General features: G+C 39.8%; 1 protein-coding gene across 7 annotated transcripts in view; it reads left to right on the plus strand.

Annotated features, from left to right (window-relative positions):
- The window catches only part of tcf3a (transcription factor 3a), a 27,640-nt gene continuing 2,628 nt past the window's right edge, over positions 1 to 25,012 (plus strand). Inside the window, exons 1-19 of one of the 7 annotated variants that reach the window (XM_044218240.1) lie at positions 1 to 532; positions 6,102 to 6,198; positions 6,604 to 6,676; positions 12,532 to 12,605; positions 14,424 to 14,499; positions 15,170 to 15,210; positions 15,381 to 15,516; positions 15,954 to 16,003; positions 17,336 to 17,435; positions 17,826 to 17,962; positions 18,100 to 18,250; positions 18,380 to 18,438; positions 18,592 to 18,670; positions 20,386 to 20,462; positions 20,614 to 20,787; positions 20,972 to 21,080; positions 21,212 to 21,344; positions 24,065 to 24,300; positions 24,751 to 24,882. In XM_044218240.1, the coding sequence (XP_044074175.1) occupies positions 6,145 to 6,198; positions 6,604 to 6,676; positions 12,532 to 12,605; positions 14,424 to 14,499; positions 15,170 to 15,210; positions 15,381 to 15,516; positions 15,954 to 16,003; positions 17,336 to 17,435; positions 17,826 to 17,962; positions 18,100 to 18,250; positions 18,380 to 18,438; positions 18,592 to 18,670; positions 20,386 to 20,462; positions 20,614 to 20,787; positions 20,972 to 21,080; positions 21,212 to 21,344; positions 24,065 to 24,300; positions 24,751 to 24,875 (1,884 nt within the window). In that variant the 5' untranslated portion in view covers positions 1 to 532; positions 6,102 to 6,144 and the 3' untranslated portion in view covers positions 24,876 to 24,882. Of the gene's footprint in view, positions 533 to 6,101; positions 6,199 to 6,603; positions 6,677 to 12,531; positions 12,606 to 14,423; positions 14,500 to 15,169; positions 15,211 to 15,380; positions 15,517 to 15,953; positions 16,004 to 17,335; positions 17,436 to 17,825; positions 17,963 to 18,099; positions 18,251 to 18,379; positions 18,439 to 18,591; positions 18,671 to 20,385; positions 20,463 to 20,613; positions 20,788 to 20,971; positions 21,081 to 21,211; positions 21,345 to 22,286; positions 24,883 to 25,012 lie in introns of all 7 variants that reach the window. The other 6 variants (XR_006380314.1, XM_044218239.1, XM_044218242.1 and 3 more) reach the window with 6 other exon arrangements.

The following is a 25,012-nucleotide window of genomic DNA, read 5'->3' on the forward strand; positions in this document are numbered from 1 at the left end:
CTGTGCTCATCCGCCAGTCGACATAGATCCCCGCGAATTGGTACTCCGATCATTTTGTATCTCGTTTACATCCACAAAACAGTGACATTTTGTGGTATTTAAGATAGTCGCCGCGTAAATACAAATTGTGTTGAACCCTGCTTTGTTTGGTTACGTCGTTTTAGTTGAGATTGGACACCGCTGATGTTTCAGCGTCCATGGCCTCCCGTAGGCTGTGGTGCGGAGTGATACTCCTTTGGAACCGACAATGTGGAGGCTGTTAAAATGTCTACTTGGAAAATGAAATGGTTACAATTTCTCTAACAGTAAGGAAACGGGGGTAACTCAAGAGTTATGGTTTGTGTAGGAGACGTGTTTTCAGCTTCGTGACAAAGACGACGACGAGACGGAGGAGTGGTTCATATTGTCTTTTCTCATTTTCATCAAGCCCACAGTCCGGACCACGGGGGGAAGGATCCGATCCCCAACTTTGTTTTTCTCTCTACTCCAGCCGTTGATATCTCCCTGTTGGATGCCACATAATTGAATCCAGGTAAATATGTGGATAAGTACGCATTCATAACAAACATATGCATGTAAAACAGAAGTTGTCTGTCGCGTTGTAACCGGAGTAATGATCAAGTTTTAAGCGCATCGTTCAAGTTGTGCCGAGTGGCACAGCCGGGAAAAGCGGGGTCTCGGATTTTCGTCCCTTCGGCCTCAGCGAGCTTGTCGTGTTACTACTGAGTATTACTAGCTTATGTGCGGTGGAAAAGACTTCTTTGTTCACCTCAATGGGCTATAACGTTACAGCACATTAACATACTACCAGACAGAGTTAACGTTAGCTCCCCCGGGATTTTGCTGTCTGTAGTAATAGTATGTAGGTTTTCTAGTAACAAATGCATGAACGTTAGCTAGCCGTGAAACGTTAACATAGCCAGACGTTGTTGGTTTGCTTTAGCTGTAACGTTAACATTCCTGTTTGTTGCTAAAATGCTAATCTCTTCCACCTGTTATCAAGATTTTAGGGTTTCGCTAATGTAGCCGAACGTTAGATCACCGTACTCTTAATTAAAAACCACAAAATAGTGTAATGAAAGCAAACCCTAGTTAAAAGTATAACGGGGGGGGTATTATTTTACACCCCCCTCTACCAACAACAAACCACCACTGTAACAAGCAACAAGAATGCAGCTAAAGCCTTATTTATTCCATACTGCATCATTTATGATACATTTTTTTACGATTCTTTAATGAAATTTTGACGTTGACTCTTATTTTGCTGCATTTTCTCCACTCAACTGAAACTTTGGTGGCCCGAGTCTTTGTGTTCATTAGTGTCCCATTCTCCTGCTCGACGTGAGGGCAGGCAACAGGTTTTTAGGTCCTTTTTAAACGTCCCGCAGGATTTTAATCTACAGATGAGCCATGAAAACACAGGCTGGTGATACCAGACGGTCTTTTATTTGACGGCAGGTATAAGATGTGTGGTTATTTCTGCCTTAAAACTTTTCTCCAAATGGGCAGGCCGAAGGTGGGGGTGCTCAAGACAAGCGTATGCAACTTCCATTTGTTAGGAGGGGCTAAACACTTATCCCCCATTTTGACCTCAGCTCAATGAGAGACAGAAATGACTAGATTAGGTAGTGTCAAAATATTTTGGCTTGTTCTTATTTAATAACACATTTCTCATTACTCGGTACTGTTTAATTGTTTTATTACCCGTTGTACCAGTATTTGTCCGTTAGACTTGATCTAGTGGTTGCATCTTTTCCTGCCTTTAGAGTCGGATACAGTTGTTTTATGAGTTAGCAGTGTAGACAAGTTGCTGATTTTTGGTCTTTGTCCCGGTTTTACTTGATTATAAACAATGAAGTGATATTACTCACAATATTTCCAGGAGTACCACTGGTAAACGTAGCACTCCTTTAATGCATGAAACATTCGTGTAAAAATTAGATACATTTTAATGTGATGGGTAATACTTTTGTAGTTCCCACGAATAACTCAAATAACTGAAACTAATTGGCTTTTCCTGTTTCTAGTGTGTTATTTAAGACTAAAAGCGAATCTCTAGTCATCCCCTGAAACTGATACTGATGTACTTAAGCTCATGACTCTGAAAAATATACATCCCCCACCTAAATGTTTAAATTGTTTAAGATTCTACTTGCAACAAAACAAAACAATGGACAAAATAACAGAAACATGCTACAATCCAATCTTATTAATCAATCTTATAGACATTTTCAAAGTTATAGTTTGTAGTGTTAATTAAATATCAAAGTGTCTTTATGTCAGTGTTGGTGGCAGATGTCTGTAACCAATGTTCTCTTTTGACAACATAGTTTTCCAATGTTTTTATTTTGACACTCCATATAATTTTGCAGTCTTACCAGTTGATGCACCAGCAGTTCAGGCAATATTGCTGGTACTCACAATATTTTTTACACAATTTTTTTTAAGTGGCAAAGGAAAAAGTCTCAAAATAATGACAACATATTCTAAACTCAGGAAAACTGCATTAGCTTAGAGGAACAGTGGCCATAAGTATACCCTCAACAACACTAACTGAACAACACTTAATTGTATATTTGCTTGACTGCATCACAAATTCATTAATGAATTTAATCAACACCTCTCACTACAAACAAAATAAAAAAACATTACGATTTCCCCCAGCTGGTATTTACTGCAGTGCTTTAGTATTGCAAAGTGTCTCTCAAAGTGCCCACCTCATGTAGAAATGATACTTATTTAGATGTTTTACACACATGGCCTGCATTTGCTTTGATACAGACTGGTCCTACAGTACATTGCCGATTTGAGAGTTGAGCATGCCGTGTTATTACTCTACAGGTTTTTCAAAAGAGCTGTTAGAGCAGGTTGGTTTTTAAGGTAGAAGAAGCTGACTGAGTCCATGGACTGACTAACCACAAGTGCAGTGATACCTGTGGCTGAACCATAGGCCCTGTTTACACCTGGCATTAACATGCTTCCTGGGTGATCCAATCACAAGTGGACAGCTCTAAGTACAGGTGTGAATGCACCCAAGACGCATTGAGATTAGGGCTGAAACAATTTCTCGAGTTACTAAAAATCATCAATGCAGATTAATTACATCGAAGCTTCATTTAATCCATATAATTACATACAGTACATTGTGTTTCACGTAAATGATTATTACTGTTGCACAACGCGCTCACGCGGTGTGTGTTCAGAGACGGTTCAGAGCGTCTTTGGTGTGATTTGACAGAGTGGGTTACAAAGAGGAGGAAGAGAGAGAAAATAGCGAGGGATCCGACACAAGGTATATGAAGGCTGGTAAAGAATGTAGGCTACGCTAATTATGGCTATATGTAATGGCTAGTTACGTAAATCAGTGTGGTGGCTAGTAATGATGTCCCTAAGTTAGCTAGGTTTTGTTCAAGAAAATAACCACAGAAAATAAAAGGAAATCAATTTGTGAAAGCCTGAGCTTCAGTCATGTTATAAGGATAGTCACAGTTCCTATCCACTTGTTTTTTCCTCCTACTAATGCCTCAAAGAAGACAGAAAAGGCTTACATTATGCCTGAGTTGTAGTTGGGTTGAAACTTGTAGTTCTGAAACTTAAGTATATATATATATATATATATATATACTTTTTTTTTTAAGCAAAAGTTGTTTGTTTTTGCATTTCAGAACATGTTTTCTTTAAATCCCAGAATGTAATATGGCACTTAAATGCACTAAATGAGTTTAGTTTTGACATACAATATATTTGTATGCAATCTAAGCAGTAAAAATGTATATCTTTCTAAAAATGAAACCAATTAGTTGTTCATTTTAAGAGACCTGTCTTATTTTCTTTTGCATATTTACTATTGCTCTTTAATAGAGCAAAAGTATTTGTTATCTGATTACTCAATTAATCTCGACCACCCACTCAACCAACGTCCTCTGCTTAAGCAGAAGTACATAGTCATTTGCACACCAACGGCGTCATATTGAAGTGCAGAACAACAAGAAGCCACGAAAACAGGCAAAACGGATTCTCGTGGATGGAGTACACACAAATTATGCTGTCTGATGTCCTCTGGCTGCTCTGCCTCAACTCTCAGTGATTTACGTGGTTTCCTGATGGACAGATAGCTTTACTTGTTGCTAAAGTAACCACTAACTGTTAACTAGTTAGCTCAGTTAGCCATGCAGCTAGCAGTCCTATTAATGCTAGCTGACTCTGCCTGGACTGGGAGCTTGGAGCACCAGGGGAGTGTTGGTGTTTCCGCCTATTAGCACAGGAGCTTTGGACTGCTAGGAGGATGTTTAATAAAGCTAATAAAGCTTTATTTATGCTTTAAAGCTAATAGGACCACTAGCTGCCCAGCTAACTAGCTAATGGCAGCTAGCAGCAGTTAGCGGTTACTTTAGCAACAAGAAAAGCTATCTGTCCATCAGGAAACTCCGTAAATCTCCGAGAGTTGAGGCAGAGCAGCTGGAGGACATCAGAGGGGAAACCAGAAAATATTTTCTCCATAAAATATGATCCAGTTTCACCAAAATCAATGAATAAAGTTGTGTTTTTGTACTGTAATCAGTGAGGTCTGGTCCCCAGAAACACTCCGCTCTGGTGGCGTCTGTCGTTTTTCCAACCTAATTCTTGTTTCATTTGTGGTCTGCTCAACAGTAAATTCATCAAATTCAGGTTAAAAACAACAACGCATAATGTACAGGTTTATTTGCATATAGAGCAGGGAAGTGACATGCCATCACAAGTGGTCACTTGAGACGCATGTGGACACGCATTCTAATGCCAGGTGTGAACTCACGTACTTGGAGCTGTCCACTTGTGATCGGATCACCCAAGACGCCTGTTAATGCCAGGTATAAACAGGGCCATAGTCATCCATGAAACTTAGAACTGGCTTGAGTTTTCATTACTTGGTCAATACTCTGAAAAATGTGCTACGACAATGGTAATTCTATCTTACAATGTAGAAAATAGTTATTCAGGTTTAACTATCCTTGGTAAAAAAGATTACCTGAGTCCGAGTGATTCACTATGAAAAGCTGACTGGGTAGCTTTGTAGGTTATGTAGGCCTATGTCAGGCTCCCCACCATGTCGTGTAATTGACTTTTCTCACTGTTGCATTGAGCAAATTGAATGCTTTTGAGTCATCCACCTGAATAATTATCTACTGTGTAAAGCTGGGAGAAATTGGTCTACACACTGTCTCAAGTTGTTTATTGTAACATTTGTCATAAGATAATTTTTTTACAATCTCTGTCTTACTCTCATTGCCATCCTGTTGTTTATGACAACATTTTATTTACCAGCTTTATTGTTGAGATATGGGGAAATACCAACACTACTAGACACAACTTTACAATGGAAGAGGCAACACCACAGGCACTCAGACAGGTTTAAACAAGTCTCTAGTTTATCTATATTATCTGAACCACTGATTTGTATATGAACAGGAAGACACCTCTAATGTCCAGTTGCCCATTGCATTATATAACTGCGTACCTGCACCTCTATCATAAACACAGTAGGTCAAGTTTGAACCATGAATCAGTTTTGCTACGTCCACATTTCAATGTTAGTTTTAATTTTAATTTCCATTTCAAAGTGGTTTAGATAATATGTTAAACTGTACTTGTTTAAAACCTGTATTATTGCTTATGTGGTGGCCCCATGTGTGCATAGCTGTTTCTGGCGGTGTTGTGTCCTGATATCTCAGCAACTGGTGAGTAAAATTTTGTCACAACTGATATGAATGATGAAGAAAACTATGAAAATATGACCTTATTTGTTAAATTAATTAGAAAATATTTAAAGGCTGCAAAACAGCAAAGTAATACAATTTCCTAAACTTTTTTGTGGGCTGTTCTAGCTGAGTGAAATAAACAGTGAATGCATCGAACTGCTTGGTTTATGTAGCCACATTTTTCTCCGAACCCATATTATTTGTTATTGTGTAAAGCACCAATAGTCATACCCACAAGATTGTCACATTCTTGAGGTAATGGAAAAACTATGATACTTGCATTTGGAAAAATATAGCTCTACTTCCAGCTCTACCCTCTTACAAATGGGTGAAATATACTTATATTCTCCTTACCTCTGCTTGTAGTCGCTTGCTGAGACTGAAAGTGCCAAGTGAACAGCAGCAGAGAATGGCTGCAGTGGAAACTGACAAGGAGCTCAACGACTTGCTGGATTTTAGCGCGGTAAGATCTCTCTGAAGATTGCTTGAACTTGTCGAGTATGCATCCTATACAGTCCATTTTATGCTCACAGAATGACAGATTACTTTCATAATAAGCCCTGAACAATTGTCAAGTAGGTTGAAATGTGAATGACTATCAGTGCATGAATGGGTCAGCCAGTCAGGGTTTGAAAGATTGCAGCGCATACATCAGCCACTTTTTTTATGTCTGTTGTGTCACTTTAATTTAAGCAGTCACTCAGTCAAAGCTGGAATGTGTAGACTGCTTCATGCCTTTGTAGCTGTTGGCTAAATAGGATAGTTTAAATGACCGCCTAATCAATCTTGACGTGAAGAGGATACAGCTCAGCAAAGTCATAGATGGACTTGCACGGTTTTTAGTACAGTTTCATGTCTCTCGTTTTAGATGTTTGAGCCTCCCGTTTCAAATGGCAAGAACCGGCCGACTACTCTCGCCAGCAGTCAGTTTGGAGGTACGGGTAAGACAAAAATAAATAATTTACTTTTTCTTTCTTTCTTTTTTTTTTAATGATTTTCTTTCTTTCTGATTTACTTTACTCTCTGGCTATCTATTATTTTGCATCCCAAATAAAATAAATGCTCTGTTCTTATGGAAATGATTCTCTTGATTAAAAAAAGAAATGTCAGTAAAATGTTATGACAAAGAAAAGAAAATTTCACCTTCTCTTTTTTCCTCTCACCTAAAGCTAATGTTGAAATGTACTTATTGGTTTGTAATGCTCCCTTGTACATCTCTTGTACTACTACTTCTCCACCCTCATTCATTCATAGTGTTTTGTTCCTGTTCTCCACTTCTTCTCATGAATTGTGTTTCAGATCACAGATTATTGGAAGGAACCTCAGGAAAGATTGCCAGGTTATTTTATGTTATGTAGATCAAGCGTCATCTCCTCTACACTTCCTCGCCTTGCAGGTGTCCCTTCCCTCACCTTCTCAGCTGTTGCCATTCAATCACTTGGGGACAAAGGCAGAGGGTGGGGGTGGATGGGAACAGCCCTATTAATCTCCTCTGTTTACTGTGAAAAAGTGTATTCACTTGTCCTATAATCTCGTACCCTACTTTCCCCCTTTACATAACTCATTTTCACCCAGCACTAATATCCATCATCATCAACTTTACCAGCCTAGCCCTTACAGTTAGTTTTAAGACAGGCATGTAGCTTACTAGAAACAAACAGCCTCAGAGATACTCAAAAGAATCTGGGCCCTTTTTTGTATTGCTGTCATACACAAAAAGTGGTTAGATTTAAAAAAAATAATAATAAAATGTCTACCTGTCTATGTCTATTCCTACTGTAGAAGATCCACTTGCCCCACGTGAACCTTTCTCTGTCACCTTTCTATCTCTAGAAATGCTGTAGATCTTTTGGCTGGCAATAGAAATGAAACAGGATATTGAAGCTAAGATGAAAGACAAGGCAAGCGTTGGCAGGGTGGGGTATGGGGGGCTCTATTTCTTCTGAGGGCCACTTACATGTTCTTTTGTCACGGCAAGGTGTGTGCTTACGAAAGAGACACATTGATGTCATCAATCCAACGGCTGCTCATGGAATTGTCCCCCAGCCTCAAAATTATACTCCATCCCTCTTGAGTATCAAACACTCAAACACAAAACACAAAAATGTTGTTTGCTTCTTCATGAAGAACAGCTACTGTGGTCTGCGTTAATTCATGTTATTTACAGTGGATTCCCATAGTGACAAATTTTAACAGCAGGAAAAAAAGTCTTACGAAGTCCATAGAAACGTATACAGTATCTCTGTATCACTTTAAGGGAATAGTTCAACATATCTGGGAAATACGCATATTTGCGTTCTTTCCAGATCTCTACCACTCTCATGTCTGTGTGTTAGCTCTGAAGCTGGAGCCAGGAAGTGATTAGCTTAGCATTGAGACTGAAAGCAGGGGCAAATGGCTAGCCTGGCTCTTTCCAAAGTTCAGAAATACGCCTACCAACATCTCTAAAGCTTACTAATTAACAAGTTTTATCTTGTTTGTTTAATCTGTATACAAACAGAAATGTAAAAATGACAATTTGTGGTTTTAGAAGTAGTTATGTGCTATAACTATTGCTTGGTGAACAACTGTGACTTCCTGAAGTCTTGTCGTCACAGTGAGATTGCCAAGTTTGGTACCATCAACCCTGTACAGAAACCTATACTACACCTATACTACCTATCAGAAAGAAAGCGTATTTCCCAAAACGTTAAGCTATTCCATGTAGTATAAGAACATACATTTTACCTTAGATACTTTGACGGTGTGATAGGTCAGATCAGTACTGCAGGATAGTCACGTATAGTATATGTGGCTAAAAGAATAATTTCAGAGAAAAATGCACCTCAGTGAAAGATTTGTGTATGTCTATATGTAGTAAATTTGGTCTTATAAATTCTTTTCTGTTTTTCTGGTTATTTAAGAACCTGACTTGGTCACACTGTATTCCTGCTTTTTGTGGAGCAGCTGCCACATGTTTTCCTTATAGAGTCAGCTAGAAGCCTTTTTTCCCAGTATGGTTAAGGTTTGGGATATGTGAAGGTTTAACATGTGTGGCTATGGGGAACCTCCCTTTTAGAGCCTTCAGTGATGATAATATCTCTGATCTGGTCTTATGTGCCTGTTCAATCCTCTTCACTAGTGAGTTAAAGTAATTTTCCGTGCACTTTCATTTTTTGGTCTTTTGAAACCGAGAATCCTTAAATGTATTTTTAAACTTTGGTATGAGCTGAAATGCAGAAGAGGAGTTTTAAATTTGCATGAAATGTTCAGATGTTAGTGAATCACAAAGACTTCAGGTTAATGTTAAACTCACAAGTAGACTTGCTATTCCTGGCACATATTGCTGTTGAAATGTATGTAATTTCACACAGTGTCAGAACTAGGACATTCAAATGTAAGCTGTATTTGTTAGTGGGTTATGGCACACTGTATTGTGTTTGTGAAGTCTCCAGTGACTCATGGGTTAAAACAGCCATGCCTGTGTAATTGTACATTGTTCGATATTTCATTAACAGTGTTTACTCTCTTGAGATTTTATCTGACATCATGCTTTGTGTCTTTGTGACTCACTTTGCCAAGGGAAGGAAGAAGGTGTGTAGACAAAACGGCACACTTGGTTATAGGTGCCTGGGGCAGTGGTCCTATAAAAACCAAGACATGTCTGCAAGTTTGGTCAATGTATGTGCCGGTGTTTTGCTCATGAAGCCTATGACTCAGGCTGGCTGTCTGTTTCCAGTATCTCTTCCTGTGTAATTATAGACTAGCCATGCTTAAAGGGGCGTTACATGCTGGGAGGAGAAGTGCATTGGGGTTCACCAGAGAATTTGTCTGATGTTACTCACCCTTTTCTTCATTTTTCTCTTTCCAGTCCTGGTAGTCTGTCTGAGTCGTGCACTACTCATGGTTTTCTCATGGTTTTGGCACTTCTCATGGCTCTAATGGAAATCATTTTGTAAAAATGACACAGAATTCTGTGTCATTTTGTGATTCAAAGAAATCTCATTTATACATGATAATGATTCTTGCTGCAACAAAAGTGTGATCTGTTCAGGCACTCCCCAATTTCTTCCCAGAATACCACTTAATGAACTGTGCACAGGCGAAGGGGACAGAGACAAAAACTATAATGGGTGAAAATTTAAGATGAAGATGAAAGAAAAAACACTGCACACTAAAAAGCTTCAAAGGAAAAGAAATAACTAGAACAAAATTAGTCCATATCGAGGAATCCCTACTGGAGATAGTGAGGAAGAGGAAACAAACTTATCCAGTTCTGACAAAAAACATTGTGGTCCTTTTTACAACATGAAAATCATGTGTTACAAACATGTGTTTCATATTTTAAACACATAATAATTTGATAGTGCTTTTATTATAGGTAGGGGTATAGGGACATAAGGGGTTAGTGGTTACGGGCCTTTTTTGTGTTGTTATTTCGAAATTGTAAAGACCCAAGACAGTGATGTTGATACATCTTGTCTGAATTTTTGATCAGATTGAATGCAGGTATTTAATTATAGAGTCTGTTGTCCTTATATGTGTGCATTCTTTTGTGTTATATTCCGGTAACTTCACCAAACTAAATTAAATTAAAAAGTTGGTCACAGACAAAAACAAAACATTGTGCGTGATTTGAAAAAAGGGTCACATTTGATGATGACAATGATACTGTTAAAACTATTTACTTTTTGAGCTGCGTTAGGAGCCATATTTATCCAACCACCTGAAATGACACAAGAATCACACAAGCAAGGCTCAAGAAAACAAGTTGGAATTCGGAGGAGACAACCAGGCAAGCCTAGTTTTTCTGGACCACATTAATAAAATACCCTAAGTGACAAGAAAGGCTTACACTTAGTATGTAATAATATATATATATATATATATATATATATATAAATAACATAACAGAGCAGGATTGCCTGGACATACTGTGTGTATATGTGTGTGTGTTTGCATGTGTATGTGCATGTTTTTTAATTCTACTGTTTTACTGGTTGAAACCACAGTAGATTTGTGTGTATAGGGAACTTATTATTATTCCAGTGCATTCATAGAAATACACGATACAGTAAACACAATGATAGAAACCCCTGTACAATATCACTATCGATTTTTAGAGTTTAAATTCTTTAAATAGGGTTGTCAGGATTCATGGAAGCAATTCTGAAAGTCAGCTCAAATTTCCAATTAATTAAAGGGAGTCCACTCAGTTTTGTTCATCTGCTTATCATCAGATCAGTTAATTAGAAAGAATACGTGGGTTAATTTACATTAGTTTGAATTATTTTTTTAACGCCTCTTAGTTCATCTTATTTCCACTCTCTCATGTCTTAAACATTTATCCCATAATTCCATTCCTTAATGTGTGAATATTTACATTAATCCTCCCATTATTTCCTCCACGCAATCCATTGTTTCCGAATTAACCCTACACTTGAGTGGTATTCTTAGGTATTCTTATACAAGAGAGGTTGTGGAGTTAGTTTTCTGTAAAGTGCTATATACATCCTGCTATTTGTGGAATGAATTCCTTACAATCCTCAGTCCTGCTAAAGAGGGTGAAAATGCCACATGTTTATGTCTCACTAATTAGCTTTTGACTGTTCTGATATGCTAAATTAAAGCTTGTTCCACTTGTCTGTAAACTAACATTTTATTTTGCAATACTGTTTGTTTGACACGGTAACTGGTTTATTTAAATTTAGTATTAATGACAGAGTAAGTAAAATAAACTCCTTGAATATACAGTTTATGATTAGCTTTTTCTGTCAGTTTCACTGTCAAAAAAACAATTTGTAATCCACATCTGAACAGAAGTGTAATGCAGTCATGAACACAAAACATTGAATTGGAGCCTTTTGTTGTCTGGAGCTTGGGTACTGATGATTTACAGTGGAAACAAATGGTTCATGCATTTTCTTTATCGTCTTTGATTGACGTGGAGAGTGACAGTCAGCCATAGAGAGGGGACAAGACATTGTCTCCTTCATCTCTTATTCTGCTGGTGTCGTGTTTATAGATCACAGTTGTCACGGCAATCTAGCAGCTCTCAGCGCTGTGGACCCATCATTCTGTTCTACTGCTGATCCTGTCATGATTCTATCCCGCCTCCACCCCCCTCCTCTCTCCCCTCTCCGCTTTTTAATTAGACAACAAAACAAAAATATGAATATTCATAGAGCTGAGCTTCATTAATATGCACAATTATGCAAATCAGTATGCAATTAAGCTTCAGCTTTCCCCCAGAGATGCTGTGTTGCAGTACGAGAGGAGATTGAGAGAAAGGGGACGGGCAGGAATTTCTGCTTCACCAATCTTTAAAATCACTCCTTTCAAACACATTCACCTCTGTGAAAGCTGAAGTGCTGTGACCAGGGTTAACGTGTGTCAACTATGTAAGACTGAGATCTCGCGTCTGTGTTAAGGTGAAGGTGTAGGCCAAATGTGAGAGAATAGATGGGGGATGGATGACTGTTGCCATGGAAAATGTAAAGGAGTGGAGTGGGAGAATGAAGAATGTTGAGTATGATTCTAGGAGCCTCATACTGGGTGTTAATTATTCAAACTTCCTACAACTCATATCCACACTATGTGACAGCGCTGTCACTATGCTGTCTCTGTGTGAGCTGTGAAGTGAAGCTCCTCAATGGAGGTTACTTCTGAGCAACCTGAAAAGTCTGTATCAAAGCAGGTCAACTTCATCATTCTCAGAAGTTAGACTTAGTTTTGCAAAGCCTAAGCTTAAATCCCTGTTAAGAATGTGTCTGCCTTTTAGTGGTTAATAGGCCTAACTCAGTTCTTTGTCTTCCAGGTATGGATGAGAGGAATGGGCCCAGTCCCTGGGGGCCAGGACAACAGAACAATCCATCTTTCAACCAGGGAAGGGTATGGTTTATCCTCACCTACTACATTGAATCTGGCTATGTAGAGGTCATGCTATTGAGCTTGAGTGAAACACAAATTTGGGTGATCACGTAATTTATACCCCTTTCACACAAGAAAAATCACACACACATAATGTATGACATGGGATGATAAAGTTTTCAACCTACGTTTGACCACTGGCACAGCACCAGTCTGGTCATAGGTAAATAGTAAGTTGTCACCTGGTTCCACACCTGTAGTTTAATACACTTGACTGCTAAGACCATGCTCAGATTATAGGAGTTTACTAGATGGATTACACACATCAGGAAATATTTTACACATGACCTACGAACAACAGCGTAAACATATTCACACCGAATGATAAAATAATGGCACATTACACAATAGTATGAAGATTGTCTTTTCGGAGGGAGCTATGCACTAGCTCTATCACAAACATTAGTCTGTCTCATTAATCTGTAAATATCTCAAACATAGTTGGTTTGTATTGTGAGTCCAGCTCAAAACACCTTAAAGTTACTGTCCAGATTCTTACTAATATCAAACATGTTTGCAGTTATTGGAGCAGCCCAAATTAAATCTACCAGCAATTTAGAAGGTTTAAGATCTTATCTCTAAACCACTTAAATTACCAGATATTCTAAGTTGATACTGCCAAGGCCAGACCAGACCATAGTTCTTCCCAGATATCTAGAACAGGGTAGGTATCAGGGGTAACTTGGGAAGATTAAACATTATGTCTAGTGGACTGATCTACCTTTTATTTATCTGCTTTATTTGTGCACCTTATGAAAAGTCAATGCAACAACTAATGTTGTATAATCATATTCAGGTATTTTTGCTATCGAGCAGAACAGAAAATATGTACATCGGAGACATTGACAAGCCGCTGTTACCTGATATAGTGATGACTATAGTATAGTGAAGTGTTTCCCACAGGTTGAGAATTTACTTTTGGTAGTCACCAAAAACATCTGAGAGTCAGCTTCAAAACAACATTGTGCTCACAAGCTAACTTTGGGATTATGGTAGTCAGCCAAGTTTCTATCCAAATCTTGCGCAAATTTTAACCAAATGTTCAGAAAATCTGCATAAGAAAATGTTTCCATCCACTATTGTTAAGTGAATATCAAGATGAACAGTTGGTAAACAGGTAAACATTTGGCTAATCCTCCAGTCCGGTACCGTCAAACCATTGCAGAAGAAGAGGGCGCCACGATATGACATAATTAAAAAAGTGCCAGTCAAACCTGAAGAGATGGAAAACCACGTGGAATACGTGATGGAAATATGAAATTTTTGTTCATTTCATGTATTAATTTGAGGAAGGTTACAGTCTCCTCATCGCTCCGCACACATTTGATGTTTTCGTCTGCCGCCATTCTTTGTCTCTTCAGTGGAGTGGAAGCTTGAGTGACGTTAGTCACAGGCTTCATGTACGTCGTGATGTTTTCGCTAAGTCTGTTTCCATCGCACTCTGTTGCATTTTATTTTTATTGATACGCCAACTTTTCCACCTCAGCCAAGCTTTAAAAAGTTTCCGCTCAGGTTACATTCTGACGGACATGTCAATCTGTCCTCACTTTAACTTAATTTCCACACATACCTTTATACAAATAAATCCATATTTTCATTAGACCAAATTGTAAAATAATAAATATTGGTATATGTGATTTATGGATTTTTGTGGTAATCCAGTAGTGATACTATAGTAACCCTGTAGCTGCTGAAAAATCCCATATTCACACTTTCAGCTTTATTTATTTGTATTTATGTATTTTTATATTCCTAATGCCTCCCCTGTCTTTCCCCCAGGGTTATGGAGAAGAAGGCCTTTACAGTGAGCAAGAGGGCATTGCCTCTGCCCCCATGTTTGGATCAGGGATTGTTGGTAAGAAAGTTTGAATTGAACTAAGCTGTTGAAGCATAGACACCACAACTTTCACATTGTCTTTTTTTAAAAACCAAAGAGAATCAGGGACATTTGGGGCTAGTGTTTCTAATAATAGGACTTAATGACGGAAGAACGTGAAATACACAAGTTTATATCAATGGAGTGTGTGACTGAACCAAAACAATGAGTTGTTTGTTTGAGAGAAGCCACTCACAGGTTAGTGTATCTCTTTAGGGCAAACCATGTTTATGCTTAGGTGGCAATGGATGAAGGGAGCAGGGTAATCAGGGAGGATGTGGAGGAGGGGTTTGTTAGTGTGTTGCAGTTTGTGTGTTCAAGGCGGGAGGGGGTGTGGGGTGTAAAGGGCACCCATGCACAAACAAGGCTCTCCCTTGGGACTACGGTGGCCTATAGCGCTCCTCTGTTTAACTGTCAGGGAAGGGGACAGAGGTTAGGTACAATTGCCCCTGAACCATTTATAATGGGCCAATTTGTTGTTGTTTTGCTGTCCACAGCCATAAATAACCACACATCATCATATACACTCACACAGCAGATGGGAGGCACCCAAATGGAGAAAGGAGAATGGCCAGATTGTGATTTAATACTGACTTAAAAGCCCTATTTTCACGATCATGACCGATTTTATGTTCCTTTCTCCTAACAGGGAAGGCTGAGCGAGGACCATACTCGTCATTTGCAACACAGGTAAATCAGTTCTCCTACAGTATCACCTCTGCTCATGCTCTTTTGGAGAAATTCTGTCCCTCAGACAGTTTTCTTTTTCTGTATCATTCTGAATTTACTTCCAGAATAATTTCTTTTAACCTGTCCTTTTAAACAACATAAGCCTGTGCTTTCTTTTATGCTGTCTTTAGCAGGGCTTTATGCCCAGTGAGATGCCCATGCCCAGTCCCAATGCCCTCTCCCCGTCTGGCCTGAAGTCTAACTCCCAGTTTTACTCCTCTTATGAGGGAAGCAACCCTCGCAGGAGACACTCACAGGACCCCATTGGTAAGCTTGTAAAGGATGGTTTCAAGCAGTATTGAACACAGTTGTAAGATAAATCTTTCATCACAGACTTTGTGTCAGAAAAAGTTTTCTTTGTTCTGATTTATATTTAAGTATATCATCACTTCTCCTGCTGAGGTTTTAAAAAGTGTTTGAAAAATCTCACTTCTGCTTAGTTAAAGAGAGTGAAATCGCTGTGAGTACTGAATGAGGAAAGTCATTGAATAACATCAGACTAGAATACCTTTTGATCAGGCATTAATGAGTAGTCACGAGACAGATGGATAGATTGGTTCAGCAGGAATTCAGAAGGAAGGGGGCTGCATAAATGAATCCCTTCATTGGTGGTTGTATAGTCACTTGTGCATTGAGTTAAGATCTGTGTATGTGTGTGTGTGTAAGCATGCTTATGTGATTTCACTCTGTCTTCCTCCCCTCAGAATCACAGCCAAAAAAGATCAGAAAGGTGCCCCCTGGCCTGCCCTCCTCGGTAAGTGTTAGCATCCAGAAACGTTGCAACCCTGAACTATAGCCCAGCCCTTGCAGTCAGTCCATGTTTTCATGTTTGACGCCCCTTTTCACATTCCATTTGGCATCTTAAGCCTCTCCTTGGCTTGCAGAGCAGTAGCATAGCTCCGATACAGGACATCCAGCTCTTACAGCTGTGTATCTGCACCACCGATGTAAAAAAGAAAAAAAGAAAAGCCACTCATTTGCAGCATATATTTATAGCGTGTTGTATTTGTAGGCTCTTTACTTTATGGCCACATTTCTTCCTCTCTACCAAGTATACTCATAAGATCACTGAAGGGAATTCATACTGGGGTTTGATGGTTCTTACTCCACCTCATTTTTTCCCTCCCACTCTCGCTCTCTGGGCACCCTATTTCCTCCTCTTCTCTGTTTCTTCCTTCCCCCTCCCCTCCACCCTCCACCCCCTCCGGCCGCCTCCCTCCCCTTTCTCTCTCTCTCTCCCTCCCCATCCCTCTATCCCAGCTGCCAGTGGAGTTGGCTGCCATCCAGGATTCGGCAGATGGTTCAGTAATTAGGAGTGCATCTCTTCGTTCCTCTTCTCCTCTCCCCTCTTTTTCCTCTCCTTTTTTTCTCTGTTTAATCAAATTATAGAAGAAAACTTCAGTCCATTTGGATTTGAGTTTTTGCAGACACAGTTTGATACTTGCTTTCCACCCAGAATAGTCTTGATTGAGAATAATAAGGTGGTTCAGTACATTGGATCCTTTATACGCATTATACTATGCACCAAATCCAACTGCATGTCCCATTGTGTGGTCACATCTCACTGTGTTGAAGAGTGTGAGTTATGTATCTGTAAGCCATTCTCAGTGTGTTTCTGTTTAACAGGATAATATGTAAAAGCCCTACAGAGATGGGAGACAGAGCCCAATAAAATCACTGACACTGCACATTCAATACATAATGCTCAGTGCTCCAGTCTGTAGAAATGTCTTCCAACAGCCTGTTTATTAAATGAAGTAGTAAAACCAGATAGTAATAGATTTAAATCTGTGTTTAATCGGGTATTTAATACATATATCTTTCTTCTTTTTTTGTTTTGTTTGAAAACTTTACTCCTGCTGCTATTTTTGTAGGAAAGTTAATTTGTGGTCACTCTCCTAGCTAAGTACAAGGAAGCTCCCAGGGTACTTTCTTAGGAGTATCTAAAAAAATGCCATGTATAGTATTTACTACATGTTATTCATGCAACAAGTTAGATCATATAGCTTGTTTACAGTAATATCGTGATTTGTGACAGCACTGAGCTGAACAGTTCCACTCCTTTTTTTTCTGTGTATCTCTGTAGGTTTATGCATCTGCCTCAGGAGAGGATTTTAACAGGGACAATGCTGGCTACCCAGCCTCCAAGGCAGGAAACATTTGCCCACCACCATTCTACGTGCAAGGTCAGTCGAAACAAGATTTGCCTTCAGAACCTCCTTCTGTTCATTATGTTGGGTTGAAAAGTTCAGTCTGACCGAGACACTTGTTGTTAAATGCTGGTAAATGTATCAGACACTCACATAGATAATAATAACCTGGAATATTCCTTTATATCCTTTTATTTATGGTTGTGAAGTTAGCTCCCCTTAATATCCTTAAGGAAGTCTGGATTAACCTAGGTGCCGTGAACACCCTGTGGTGCCTGGGTGCTGAATAGTGCATCACAGTTGAATGAAGTCATCACAGTAATGTGACATGTCTCATATGTGGCCTTCATTGTCTTCTCATCTCCTGTGGCTGGTTGTCCCTCATCCTTCTTGCTCCCCCCTTCTCCGCTGGATGCCCCCTGACAGAAGGCCTCCACCCGCCCTCCGATCCATGGGGCTCTGCCAGGTCAATGGTTCAGCCTGGTTATTCTGCCATGCTGGGCAACTCCCCCCATCTGAGCCAGCATGGTCCCTTCACTGCCATCAACCCCCAAGACAGACTGGTGAGCTCTGCCTTCACACTTTGGACTTGTTTTTCTATGAAGGCATAATGAGGTCTTTGACAACTTTTTGACTAATGCATCATTGAGTGCTTCTGTCGGGTTGTGCATTTAAATCATTGGGTTTCTTTGCTTCCAAGAAACGGCAGCCACTGCCCCTCTCTCCCCAAAACTACCCGCTCCATGGCAGTGATGTGAACGGGACCCATCCCACTAGCTTCCACTCTGGCTCCAGCAGCTTCGGAGTCCCCAGCCACACACCCCCTATCGCTGGCACTGACACCATTATGGGTAAACCCTTTTAATGTGTTTTCCTCGTGAAAAGTGCTCTTTATATTTTCATGTAATATTGTCTTATAGCGGAATTGTTATTGAGCATAGAATCTAGTTGAAATCCTTTTTTTTTTTCTTCCCCAAAAGCCAATCGAGTTGTAGTACCTGGAAGTTCAGGTGATGAGATTGGAAAAGCCCTGGCATCTGTAAGTAGTAATATAATACATATATTTTTATGGCAATTCTTTCACACAAGACTTTAAATGTTATATATTCATTCATCATATTTCTTTAGCATAATAAATGTAAAAGAATAAGTTGCATTTCATTTAATTAAAAATAAAACCTTCTGTATCCAGATCTATCCTTCAGACCCAAACAGTAACACCTTCCCTCCGTCCCCGTCTACTCCCTCTGGATCTCCCCAGGCTGTATCAGGTGAGGGAGGCTTCCTGAGGCTTCAAGGTCAACTGGCCGTTTTGTAGTTTTGTTTGTTCAACACAGGGTCTTTCCTGTTGTGTAAGGGGATGATAAAATGTATTGTTTTCATTCTGACTAAGCCTGAATGGTTCTTAGTGACAGTGTAGCTCCATCTATTGGGTTAATTGTGGAAGTTAAACATGTGAAAATTCTTTAATTTTGTGTATTGAGGGATATTGACTTTCTTGTGTGCAAATTCGATCACGAATCTGGCCATCAGTTGGACTCAACACGCTCAGTTACTGGCTTAAGTTAGAAACAATGACAAGCGATCATCTTAGCTGACAAGCCGATGGCAATCATAGAAAACTTTTCCAAAATGTCGAAAATGTGAATAAGGCAGTTAATAAGCTACATACAAAATGTCTCCACCGCATTATATGAAATATGAGCATGGCTGAGCCTAGCACAGTTTAGTGTCACTCTTGATAAATCTGACTAGTTTAAGAAATGTAAATAACCCCTATTGTTTTTTTCACCTGTGTCAGTGAGTTCATTCAGACCTTTTTCTTGTGCTGGCACTGGAAAAACGTAGAACAGAGATAAGTTTGGCATGCGAGACTATCTTGACATATAGGTCATTGATTTAACTGAAAGCTAGTTGTAAGAAATGGCTCACCTATTCACTGAAATCTTTCCAAGATTCAAAGGGTACTTGAAATGTTTTTCTTTCTTTTTTTAAACCTTGCAGCAATTTTGAAAATAGCACAGACAATGGCATTTTTTCTCTGTACATACTTTAAGTGTAAGTCATGGTAGGCCATCCACAGCTTAACCTTCACTTGATCTTTCAGACACACACTAATGCACACCATCCAAATATAACTTATGAGAGAGGAAGGGAAAATACAGTAAAAATAAAAAGAGGGTGGGGGTCACTTCCCCATTTGTCTCTGCACTCAGTCCAGGAGTGAGCTCATCACAATTACACACTTCATACATCAAATATTGCTGCTGGCACAAGGTGAGAGAAGAAAAAAAGGGGTGGAGGGTGATAATCCTGAACCCAATGAAATAAGGAAATACCATACTTTGGCCAAAGTATGAATCAAATCCACAATTTCAAACTATGGATGACAAGTGTTTATTTCATATCTACTGTATCTACATGTTTTTTCAAATTTGTTTCATATCCCCTATGAAATTAGCTTCACATGTTAAAAATATACAATCAAAAACGCTCTTTCTTTCACCCAGTGTTTCATTTCCTAATGTTTGACACATAATAATATGAACATCATATGAACATCATTTTTAGAAACAATAAAATCTTCCACTGTGTTAAAAAACAGATATTCTTCTGCATGTGGTTGTCTTAAAACAGTAAAATCCTGGCATACATTTTATAGTGTCTTTGACTGAGCATGCATCATATAATGTTTGACCAAAATGACTCACAAAATATGACACAGTGTAGGGAGACCATCATTCACCTGCGATGCCCAAGCTCAAGCCCCAGTTGCATCAATCGTCTACTCTGTAGTGTTTGTGATTTATACATGAAAAGATCATTTTCAGGAGTGCTTCTCATTGACTAACCATCAAACATCCACTACTGAGTGTGGGGCATTAACTATGTGTTAATATGCTAGTATCAGTTAAGAGCATAAGCCCAGTTGATACAGTAAACAAGGGCAAATGCACCTAGAAAAACCCTGTGATCTTTTTTCTAGGCTCTGCATCCCAGTGGACTCGGTCCTCTGGCCAGGCCACACCTTCGCCCAACTTTGAGGGTGGAATTCAGTCCATGGTGAGCCAAACATGTCTCTTTTTTTCTTTTTCATGTGAGAGATGCAACAAAATATTGTTGAAGTAGATTACAGAGGTAAATACAGGATGCTGCAGTCATTCATACATCACCTTCTGCTGTTTCATTGTCCATTGTTCTTCATTCTCTGTAGCAGAGTAAAATGGAAGACCGTCTGGACGAAGCCATCAATGTTCTTCAGCGTCACGCCAGCGGACAAGGAGGGCCAGGCCTGGCTGAAATGCACAGTCTGCTCTCATCTGGTTTAGGGTTGCCTCCAGCCTTCACCAGTGCAGCACTTGGACTGGCCAGTCGCCTGCCTGGACTGGTGAGGTTAAGGAATAGCAGCACGGGAAATCTATCCACAAATGACTGAATGAAGTTTGATATTTTAAATTAAAGTAAAAGTAAACAGCAAGAGCGATATACCTGTTTTGCTGCTTTTATGCTAGTACTACAAACTTTTTACAAGATAATTTTAACACTGATCATGTTAAATTGTTGTCCTGAAGGTGTCCAGTCACCATGAGGACTCTGGTCTGCCCTCTAGTGGAGGACTTTTGCATGGTCACCACGGCACCACATCTCTCCAGCCAGGCTCTCAGCATGAAGGTTTTACCGGTGAGACTTTCTGTTGCTTTGTACTCTATGTATTTTTTGTGTCGGAAAGTGTAGTAATACTTCACTAAGTAATAGTTTTTGGTTCTGTATGTGTCTTATTCTGCATCTCTGTTTCTGAACTCTCTGTGCAGGCCTGCCCAGTAGCCTAAGTCGTTCCACTGGTGCTGATATCAAACGAGAGGACAAGGAGGATGATGAGAACTGCTCCATTACCGACAAGTCAGAGGATGAGAAAAAGGACATGAAGGCCCGCCTTCGAACAAGGTGTCTAAAACCTTTTTTTTCACATAACATTTATACTATCAATGCATGAGATTTCATGGCATATAATCCTGCAGTGGTTTAAATATAATGTGTCAGGAAATGATTCTTTATAGTCATTAATTTCCGATTTCAGTTGTGCCCCAGTGTTCTTGCATGGTAAGAGAGACTGACCAGCACTTTTACTGGATTGTTTAAAAAAAAAAGGCTGTTAAGTAGGATACCTCACTAGTCTCATTTTTATTTTTTATTGCAATAGAGTCCAAAAATCTGAATCCACATCCACAAACCGTTATCGTTGAGTAAAAAGACCAACTCCTTTTCTTATTTTAATGAATAAAAGAAATGCCCTAATCTAGTCAGAAAAGTACAGACGAGGGACAATTCCGTAGCCAATGATGATAATGAAGATCTGGTTTACACATTTTGAATTTTGAAGTTCCTCCAAAGATGATTTGATTTAATCAAGGATGTTCTTCAACAACTCACAAACTTTACCAGTATTTCGACCACAGGAACCTAGTACAAATTTTGGTTCCTGGACTGTGCTGTAGTTCAGACTTCATCTCACATGAAGCTGTTACTATTTGATCCTTTATCAGTTTCAATTACATAATCTTCATGGTTCTTCAGATGTGGTGGAAACAGGAGAGACTTTGAGTTCCTGATTCTGTTCCTGACTTAAGTTCCTGGGGCTCCATTTTTCCTGGTAGTATTTGGTCAAAAACTGACCAATTGCTAGGGCCAAACCCAAACGTGACCCACCTTTTGTAGCAGTGTTTGTAATTGTCATTGAGTTACTCTGGAATTTTATCAGACCTTTCCATGTGGTGGTGACGTTATGAGTAAAATTTATTGCACACCATAATTGGGAAGTAATTTTGAGTGAACTGTACCCATACTGTTGTTTCCTTCCCTCCTCATCTGCCATTGGCTCTTCACTAGTCTGGATGATGAGGATGACGATGAAGATCTGCCAGTGGAGATTAAGGCTGAGCGGGAGAAAGTGCGGAGGATGGCAAACAACACCCGCGAACGGCTACGTGTGCGGGACATCAATGAGGCTTTTAAGGAGCTGGGCCGCATGTGTCAGCTCCATCTGAGCAATGAGAAACCGCAGACCAAATTGATCGTACTGCAACAGGCTGTTAACGTTATACTCAACCTGGAGCAGCAAGTTCGAGGTCAGTGGGTGTCCAGGGAGGAAGGAAGAGGAGGGGAAGGGCCTCTTTACAAAATAAAACTCCCACACGGCTTCACTTCCCATCTCCTGACATGTCCTGCTAGCCATTTTAAATCTTTTTTAAATTTCTCGTGGTAGTTTATTTTACTCCACTAATGGTGGTAAACAAATTATGCCTGCCGAACACTAGTGACGTTACTTATTATTTATTTTTGCAGTCCATCCTAAAAATGAATCAACAAAGTGAGGACATGGGATAAGGAAATTAAGCTGTGTGACTGTTTTTAAGACATGCCCATTCTCCAGTTCATCTTCTAAGGTTTTCGTCCTCTGGTAACACATACAGGACTGCTGTTTGTTCTGATGCAGTATGTGTTGCCTTGTCTTACAGTTGGCTTTCTGTTTCCACTGTGTAAATGCTTACATGTCTCTCTGCCTCACCCTTTGACTGGATTAACACATCTTTTTGTGTACTCACTTGCTTTCTCCATTGTTGCCTCATTATGCTTTTATTAAACTATGAAGTCATTTTAATTTCAAATAAGTTATTTCAGCATTATGATGCCTTCTGCTCATAGTTTACTTGTCTGTTCACCGGCACCCCAGGTTAACATGAAAGCAGGGCTGTCTGTTGTCATGTGTGTTCAGCTTTGTTGCAGTGTCTCTGTGCTGCATGTCCCAGCCTTTCAAGCATTAACCCTTTAATTTTTGCTACCCTGTTTTCGAGACAAACCTTTCCATTTCTTCATTCACTCCCCCACCCTCTGTCATGTTCTTTTTACAGATGGCAACAGTGATCTCCTCTTCCTCACATTCAGATAAATACATCTCCTTCTGCTGATGTATTTAACATGATGCCCTCAGCCCTCCTCTTGGCTTTTTCTCTGTGGCTCTTTCTATGTTGGCAGAGGGTGTTGCTTCCTCTCTCCCTCCCTTTCTCTCTCCCTCCTCATTACTTCTCTCATTCTGCTGGACAGTCACCATATCCCCTACAACTTCCATCCTGGACCCCAATGACCAAAAAAAAAATCTTTGTTGGTTGGTTAGACTACAGGACAGATTTATTAGACCTGGTCACGCAGGTCAACTCTTGTATCTTGATATCCAATATATTTGTTCTTGGCTTAAAATCATTTAGTGCCGGGCTCGCTCAACCCACAACACTTAAAGTCATGACTAATTGAAAATATGTCCATTTATCATTTACCTACTTTAGATCTAAGAAAAAACATCAATTTCCACCCATCCGCTCACTCTCCTGCAACACAGCCCCGCTCCACTGGGATCTTCTTCAGCAATTCCACTGGTCTCGTCTTGGGCTAAGAGCTTTAAGTTACATAGACATACATAAAAGACAAAATATTTCCCAGTAACAGAACTAGAATTCTGAGGAGGAAAAACAAGTTAAAAGCAGTATTATAGGTTTAAACCAGTATGACTGCAGCTTTAGTGAGAACGTCTAGCCTGAGTTCAGCGAGGGTTGTGATTTGGGTTTGTTAACCAGCCCCCTCCACCCCCCTCCCCCTCCGCCTGGCTGCAGCGTTGTCTCGGTGACTGATGAGAACCTGACTGCCGAGGAGAAGGAGCAGAGGGAGCGTGAGCGCCGCCACGCTAACAACGCTAGGGAGAGGGTGCGTGTGCGCGACATTAACGAAGCCTTCAGAGAGCTGGGCAGGATGTGTCAGGTCCACCTGCAGAGCGACAAGGCCCAGACCAAGCTTATCATCCTGCAACAGGCTGTCCAGGTCATACTGGGCCTGGAGAAGCAGGTGCGAGGTAGGTCAGCCAATACAGGAAGGTCTGATCCACATAGACAACCAACCATCTCTTATCATAGCCGGACAAAAGTTGGCAGTCATTCACCTGTAGGAAAATCTCTTCTTAAATTTTGTTCTCACTTACTGTGTAGCATCCACTTTGGCTTTCTCTTTGCTATTTGCCTGTATCACTTTGAAAAATGAAGAAAGAATGGAGAAGAAAGGGAGAATATTTGAGGAAGTATATCCCTGCCAAACGCCTGCTGTTCTCATCCTACTTTTCATTTTCCTGCTTTCCTTGCTTTTTCCCTTTTCTGTTTTCCCCTGTCTATTAATGACCTTTTTTTATGTTCAAAACTCTGCTTTAATGTCTTAACAGATTTCTGAGCATGAAGCATAACAAGATAATCTCAAGAATTTCCTTCCTTCCTTACTGTTTGTAATCTATGCATGTGTCCTTTTTTCAAAGAGCGTAATTTGAACCCAAAGGCTGCCTGCCTCAAGAGGAGAGAGGAGGAAAAAGTTTCAGGTGTGGACCCCCAGATGCAGCTTGGTGGGGGTCACCCTGGTCTGGGAGGAGATGGACATATGTAATTCTCAGGTCAGTTTACAGAGTCTGTACAGTGGGATTTGTGGTGCCTGCAAGATAATATAATGAACAATGCCTTGTTTTCGTTGCTTATTTTAAGCTTGTTTTGTGGAAAGATATTCATTATTTTTTCTCCTTTCTC

Source organism: Siniperca chuatsi, linkage group LG13 (genome assembly GCF_020085105.1).
Source record: "Siniperca chuatsi isolate FFG_IHB_CAS linkage group LG13, ASM2008510v1, whole genome shotgun sequence".
In the NCBI taxonomy this organism is placed as follows: Eukaryota; Metazoa; Chordata; class Actinopteri; order Centrarchiformes; family Sinipercidae; genus Siniperca; species Siniperca chuatsi.